At 47.0% G+C, this 7,306-nt stretch overlaps 1 protein-coding gene across 1 annotated transcript; it reads right to left on the bottom strand.

Annotated features, from left to right (window-relative positions):
* Positions 1–1,230: 1,230 nt before the first annotated feature.
* LOC106569510 (C2 calcium-dependent domain-containing protein 4C) lies at positions 1,231–4,565 on the bottom strand. The gene is made up of 3 exons (XM_014140926.3): positions 4,318–4,565; positions 2,363–3,131; positions 1,231–2,254 (listed from the first exon to the last, which is right to left on the bottom strand). Exons 2-3 carry the CDS (start codon positions 3,104–3,106, stop codon positions 1,706–1,708), a joined length of 1,293 nt encoding a protein of 430 aa, XP_013996401.1. The 5' UTR covers positions 3,107–3,131; positions 4,318–4,565; the 3' UTR covers positions 1,231–1,705.
* Positions 4,566–7,306: the final 2,741 nt, after the last annotated feature.

Here is a 7,306-nt window from a genome sequence, read left to right as displayed (position 1 = left end):
AGTAAGCCTAGAGAGAAACAGAGACAGTAAGCCTAGAGAGAAACAGAGACAGTAAGCCTAGAGAGAAACAGAGAGCTAGAGACAAAGATACTGAGCTGTTCCAATGCAGATTCCCATGCAGAGTTAAACCAATGAAAGCTCCCTCTCCCACATTGTAATCTTTCATCCATTCAGGGAGGTATAATTAGAGAAGATCTGCTCTCATCTCTTTCTCTCTGATGGGGCCTTAAATTCCTGCTATTTGACTCATTCAAATGAGAGCTGGTGAAAAGGGAACGACAATTGGACATTTAAATGGATGCTTGAAAGCACTACGAAACAATCCGTTGCGTATGAGAAACGCTGCAAAAATCCTTGAAAAGGACACCTTGTGCAGGTTCTGTTTAAACGACTGAGTGGAATGAGTGCCACTTGAATGACTGACCTATTCTTAGAACCAATTTAGATCCTGTGGGATAAGATTGAAAGGTACAGTCAAGGAAAACGGAGCGCACTCACTATAGATTGTTTATGAAGCTAGAAACATTAAGGATAGTGCATCTCATCAAGCATCTACTGCTGCTCTAGGATATGAGTATAGGGACCTGATCCCAGATCAGCGCTTCTACTCTGAGACCCTTTATAAATACAGGCCCTGGCCATTTGGTAGTGAGTCTTTGTTTGCGCGGCTCATTGTCACACAACATGTTGAGAGAACAGGATGTAGTATCACTGAAAGCAATGAGAAGAGCTGGAGCTTTTTAATAGATAGAAGTCAACGTGTCACACAAACATCAATCATATCCACATGTTCAATCTAACACTGATTCTGATTGTACAGCTCTTAATTAAAACTAAGGAATCTTCCATTGATCACGATAAATGTGTTGAAGAACAAAGAGCATGCAAAAAGGCATTCTGGTAAAAGTACAGAATAATTACAAAATATACTGTTAACAACTCACACTAGTATCATCCAGCTTCATCACTACTGATATGGAACCCAGCTACTGCACATGTACTGAATAACACAATATGAATATACCCTCAAGTGAATCAATAAAGACAGTTCAGCAATACAACATAAAGAGGGGAAATGTAGCAAGAAAAACATAGCTTTACTACTGCTGTCAATAGGTAAGATAATGTGATGGTAGAATGAAATCAAACCCACAATGTGGAGAACCCCCCCCCCCACCCCGCACACACACCACACACACACACCACACACACACACACACCCCCCCCCCCCCCCTCCTCACTCTGATCTGCTACATGCTGGTCTCCAAGGTGACCAATTTCACTAAAGCGCTCCACCACAGGGCTTGATCTCAGTCAATCTCAGTCAATCCAGACAGAAGAAACACCTTGGCCGCATTTCATTCCAACAAGTTGTCTGCTCCCCTTTGTTCTTGTTCAATCCCGTACACAGATCTGACTTGACTGGGTAGTAAGTGAACTGTGGTAGGTGAGCTGTGCTAAGGGTGTTGTGGTGTGGTAGGGGGGCTGTGGTAGGTGTGCTGTGGTAGGTGTGCTGTGGTAGGTTAACTGTGGTAGGTGAGCTGTGGTAGGTTAACTGTGGTAGGTAAACTATGGTAGATGAACTGTGAAGCAATAGCTCTACCTAGTGCCCACCATAATTGATTCCCTATCAGATCAGGCAAATGGAGTAAACAAGTGAAGGATGATAAGGGCGATAACCAGGGGAGGGAGCATCTTTGTGTCCCTAGAAGCCTGGCAGCAGCTCGCTGAGCAGCACCTCCCTCTCTCCCAGCAGCACGTCTCTCTTCAGACTGGTCCCCTTGTTCACCACCTTCATCTTCATGGCCAGGCTCTTGACCTGGGTGGCGGGCACCGCGTCAAAGAAGAAGTCCTCGTTGAACACGGGGTTCCTGCTGTTCTTGATGATAGTGCTCCTCTGCTTTTGCTGCTTACCCGGGTTCAGGTACAGAGACACGCAGCAGTTGATGCTCTTCACGTCCGTTTGTTTGTCATACAGGTCCTCGGCGGCGAGCACTCGGACCCTCAGCCGGGCCGTCTCGGCGTCGTAGTGCATGCTGATCCTCAGCGTGCCGCCCTTGTGGAGGTTGACCGAGTGCTCGCGCTGGAGGTCTGAACTTGCCCCCCCGGAGCCGGTCCCCTTGCGTCCGCGGAAGGCGGGGGAGGGAGGGCAGCGCAGGCGGCGGCGCGTCAGGTTGGGGCTGTTGTCGGCTGAGCTGCACTCGTCTGTAGACAGGGAGCTGTGGCGCGCCAGGGTACGCTTGGCACGAGACACCTAAGGGGGAAATCAAATCAGGGATGGGAAGGGATGATAATAAATGTATTTTTAAAACACTGTATATATAAAGTGATCATCCTTATGGTTATCATCCTTACTGTTTACCTTGGCCTGCGTCTCCTGGGTGATGGATCGGAGGAGGGAGGCGGAGCGGGTGAGGAGAGGGGAGGTAAACGGGGAGGACTCGGCTGAGGAGCACGTGTCGCTCTCACCCCCGCTGAAATAGCGGTAGGGGTTGGGGTCAGAAGGGGTCAGGTGGTTCCCCCCCTGAGTGCGTCTCTGGATGCCCGGGGAGGTGTGGGGGCTGTTGGGGTTGCTGTGGAACAGGGACTCCTTGCGGCGGGTGTGGGGGCTCTCCACCAGCGTGGAGAAGCCGTACGAGGTCTGGGCTTTTGGGATGTAAGGCAGGGACATGGCTGTCTGGGACTGGGGGTCTGCATTGGTGTTAGGGTCTCCCCCCTCCCCTACCCCGCTCCCCGGGTCGTCAGCGCTCTCTATCTGGATGACGTGGCGGTTAGCGGCCCTCAAGAGGCTGCGGGTGTCCCCAGCCAGCCGGGAGAGCAGACGTGGGCTGCGGGGGTTCCGGGTGCAGTTGCCCTGGGTTTGGCTGCAGATGGTGTGCTCCGAGGCGGAGGGGCACAGAGTAGAGCGGGGCTGGGTCTCCGGAGTTAGGCACTCTGCCTCTGAAGGGCAGCAGATGAGTTTGGGGGGGATGAAGAAGTCAGGGATCTTATCAGGGGTGATGATGTTGTTATAGACGGAGATGGGGCCGGTCTGGTTCTGCTGCTTGTCCCCTGCCGATGCAGAGTGACCATTGTGAGAGCCACGGAACTTCTCCAGGAGCCACATGCTTCCCTCCAGGGCCTGAACCTAGCTGCAGGCACAGGTGGACAGGAAGTGATGATGTCATACAGTCACAGGTAGGTAGGAAGTGACATCACCTTGAGTCAACATGTAAATCAAACCATGGCATACAGACGCAGACAGATACGACGAGTCTCAATATTGTGAGTTTATGTCATCTCCTGCTTCATCTCCTAAACTGCACTGATGTCAGGTGAAAGCAATATGTCAAGTCAACTTAATTTGCTATCACCTGCCACCTGCCTCTCAAAACAGTTTGGATCAAGGAAATCATGCAAGTTGAGGAAGCCATGTTAGGCTATTGAGATGCACCCAGTGCCTGGTGAAATGTCAGAGACACCACAGGAGAGCTTCCATAGCAACTCCAAACCAAAGCATTTCCCTATTATCAGATAATTGAACATCACAGCTGTTGTGGAATCATTCCAAGAAAAATCTGAGGCTGTAAGGCGAAACTGCAAGTCCAAACGTGTTGCTAAGCACCAGCTTGCTCCAGCCTGTAGCCTATGCCTTTTAAAGCTTATATTGAATCGCCCCCCTGCGGTATTCAATTCAATCGAATCCCGATTGCAGTAGGCTATTACGCAGTAGCGTATGATTATTCCTTTTTCTGTAGTCTAATTAAAATATTTTTGCCTAATAAATCCTGGTGGACTATAGACAGGACTGATTAAATCCAGTCCTTGTGATATAATAGAACAAATAAAGATTGTTCTCTATCACTGCACCTCATTGATGAAAGTCTCTAAAATCCTTGAACATGAAATAAATCAGGGTAAAAAAAGTAAATTCAGTTTTAAATGTGTTTGCTTCCCCTGAAGGCACCGACTTTGATAAACGTGAAGACTTCCCGTAAGTGCGCATAAATGCGCATAACCTATCATATCCAAGACAGGTAAAGTCAGTCTAGTCAGATTTATGATTCCACCAAACAAAGACATATATTTGCATATCAAATTAAAAAAAATACACGGTTATCTATAATCGAGGAGAGAATGTAATTATAAAGATATTTGACATTGTGCGCAGCTGACCAACTTTTACGCACTTTAGGCGGGATGGTCCGTGAAATGAGAACCACTTGTAAAATAGACACAGACAAAATCACGGTCACTGATTAAAAAACAGTTACTGATGAGTCTACAAGCAAAGACAACCGGAGGACCTGTTGCATCACTGGAACTCATGGATCTCACCGTTGCGCTGAAGTGTTACTCTCGCTCTCCTGCTGAACTCCCGATAAAAACAGAAAATGTTCCAACTTCCCTCACATGCGTCTGTCCGTGTCCCCTCAATACTTTCCGTAATTCACCTCACATGGGTCGCCTAGCTAACCTACTTTATGCAGACAGAGTAACCTAACTTTTGGGCACCAAAACACATAGTTGGGGCTCTGATGATTCAGTTTCACCTCTGGGTTATATATGGACCCCGCGCGCCGCGCTCTCCATGGTGACTGGAAACCAGTGGGAGGTTCCCAAGCTGTCCACCCGCCTTCCTTAAAATAGGATGTAATTTGCTTAAATACGTGTTTTGATGTTAACCGCGGGGCAAATCATTGTTTCCTTGCTATTTCGTATAGCCAACTCATTGTATTTGCAAACAATAACATTAACGTTAACGACCTCCCTGTCTGTGGACAAGATTATTCCTCCTCTCTCCACTACTCAGACATTCTACCTCCATTCTTGTCTCAACTCCCAGACGTTTTGATTTTGTTCAATTTGTTGTATCTTACACTACCTGGCCAAAAGTATTTAAACATCCCTTAAAATTAGTGGATTTGAGCCATACCCGTTGCTGACAGGTGTATAAAATCGAGCACACAGCCATGTGATCTCCATAGACAAACATTGGCAGAAGAATGGCTTTACTGAAGAGCTCAGTGACTTTCAACGTGGCACCATCATATGATGCCACCTTTCGAACAAGTCAGTTCATCAAATTTCTGCCCTGCTAGAGCTGCCCCGGTCAACTGTAAGTGTTGTTATTGTCAAGTGTTAGGTGCTCAGCCACGAAGTGATAGGCCACACAAGCTCACAGATCAGGACAGCTGAGTGCTGAAGCGCGTAGCTCGTAAAAATTGTCTGTCCTCAGTTGCAACACTCACTACCAAGTTCCAAACTGCGTCTGGAAGCAACGTCAGCACATTAACTATTCATCGGGGCGTCATGAAATGGGTTTCCATGGCTGAGCAGCCGCACACAAGCCTAAGATTACCATGTTCAATGCCAAGTGTCGGCTGGAGTGGTGTAAAGCTCGCCACCATTGGACTATGGAGCAGTGGAAATGCGTTCTCTGGAGTGATGAATCACGCTTCACCATCTGGCAGTCCGACGGACAAATCTGGGTTTGGTGGATGCCAGGAGAACACTACCTGCCCTAATCCATAGTGCCAACTCTAAAGTTTGATGGAGGAGGAATCATGGTCTTGGGTTGTTTTTTATGGATTAGACCTCTTAGTTCCAGTAAAGGGAAATCTTAACGCTACAGCATACAGTGGCATTCTAGACGATTCTGTGCTTCCAACTTTGTGGCAACAGTTTGGGGAAGGCCCTTTCCTGTTTCAGCATGACGTGCACAGAGCAAGGTCCATACAGAAACGGTTTGTCAAGATTTGTGTGGAAGAACTTGACTGGCCTGCACAGAGCCCTGACCTCAACCCCATTAAACACCTTTAGGATGAATTGGAATGTCGACTGCAAGCCAGACCTATCGCCCAACATCAGTGCCCGACCTCACAAATGCTCTTGTAGCTGAATGGAAGCGTCTCCTGCGGCAATGTTCCAACATCTAGTGGAAAGCCTTCCCAGAAGAGTGGTGGCTGCTATAGCAGCAAAGGTGGGACCAAATCCATATTAATGCCCATGATTCTGGAATAAGATGTTCGATGAGCAGGTGTCCACATACTTTTGGTAATGTAGTGTAGCTTGTGTGTGTTACTGTAATTCAGCTTCTAACTTCCACAGTACACGACACAAATACAACAGTATCCATTGAATGAAGCAGGCTGACATGGAATCAGAATTTCAAGCAGGAGACACCTGTGGAATTGATTGGACTTTAAAAACATATTATGTTGCGTTTGCAGGTCATATGTGCAGATCCACTTCTGTGGAAGTTGTGTTTCATTTGGCCAGAGCAGATAGACCACAGAAATAGAATTACTGCAAAACCTGGAGTTGATGACCACACAGTGTAATCCTTCATCTACCCCCAGCCAGCAGGGCTCCTGGAGGTCTCTGTCTGTGATAACTGGATAGATCAGTCCCTTAGTGAAGTTATAGTGACACTCTAACCCCTGCATTGCATTACACTGTATTGCTGGGCCATTGGGGGAAGGGGAGAAGGAGAGTGTGGCCCTTTAATAGGAATATTTTTTATCATCAAGAGCTGTAAGAGTTTCCCTGACTGTAGCTCAGCATCCATCGCTGGTTCAATAAGCCAATGGGCAATGAGGGGGCTGTTAGAGAGAAACTGCCTGGCAGTCTGGTCCCTTTGGGCTGTGGGGAAATGATGGCACTCTATTGTTTGCAATGGCATGTAGAGGATCAGTGGGAAAGTGTTGATATAGTTCAGCATTAAACTGAAGGCTCTTCTCAAACCAAATTGGTGCTAAAATAAAATGATAAAAGACAAAAACAATCTTTTTGCATGCACACATTCATGAGCACACACACGTACGCACACACACAAATAGACAAACTGAGAGAAAGGGAGAAGAGGGATTGTACACAGAATCACCGGGGAGCTGTCCATGGACCTAATGTACAAGAATAACTATAGCGTGTTGGGCTCTGGGACTAGCTGACTTCTGTCTCTCTCCATGGTCCTGAGATATACATATTTTCGTTGAGATTCAATGACTATAAATGAATGTCAGTGTTAAAGATCGTCAACTCATCACTTGTAAAGAAATGATTGTTTTGCAAGTATACAAAGCCTAAATCAAGTCCCTCAGTCACGACAACGCTGGCCTAAACCAGGTGTAGGGAAGTTGGTATTTGAATGTGAAATATTGAACTGGACTGAACTGAGCATAATCCAACTCCAATGTAATCTATACCCCTCTGTCTCTCCTTTCTGACTCACTCTCTTTCAGCACCACATGTTCATACTAGGCACATGAGGACCATGGACAGCTCCTGGCTCTGTGCCACATTAGAAATTGAAGTAACAATATGC

The sequence above is a fragment of the Salmo salar genome, chromosome 14 (assembly GCF_965601325.2).
Source record: "Salmo salar chromosome 14, fSalSal1, whole genome shotgun sequence".
Classification (NCBI taxonomy): Eukaryota; Metazoa; Chordata; class Actinopteri; order Salmoniformes; family Salmonidae; genus Salmo; species Salmo salar.
Note: the sequence above shows the minus strand (reverse complement) of the source record. Positions and strands in the feature narration are given on the sequence as shown.

Coding starts and splice junctions, on each gene's coding strand:
- LOC106569510 (XM_014140926.3), bottom strand. CDS start 3,106: ATGTGGCTCCTGGAGAAGTTCCGTGGCTCTCACAATGGTCACTCTGCA. Junction 2,255..2,362: donor CCCAGGAGACGCAGGCCAAG/GTAAACAGTAAG, acceptor TTTCCCCCTTAG/GTGTCTCGTGCCAAGCGTAC.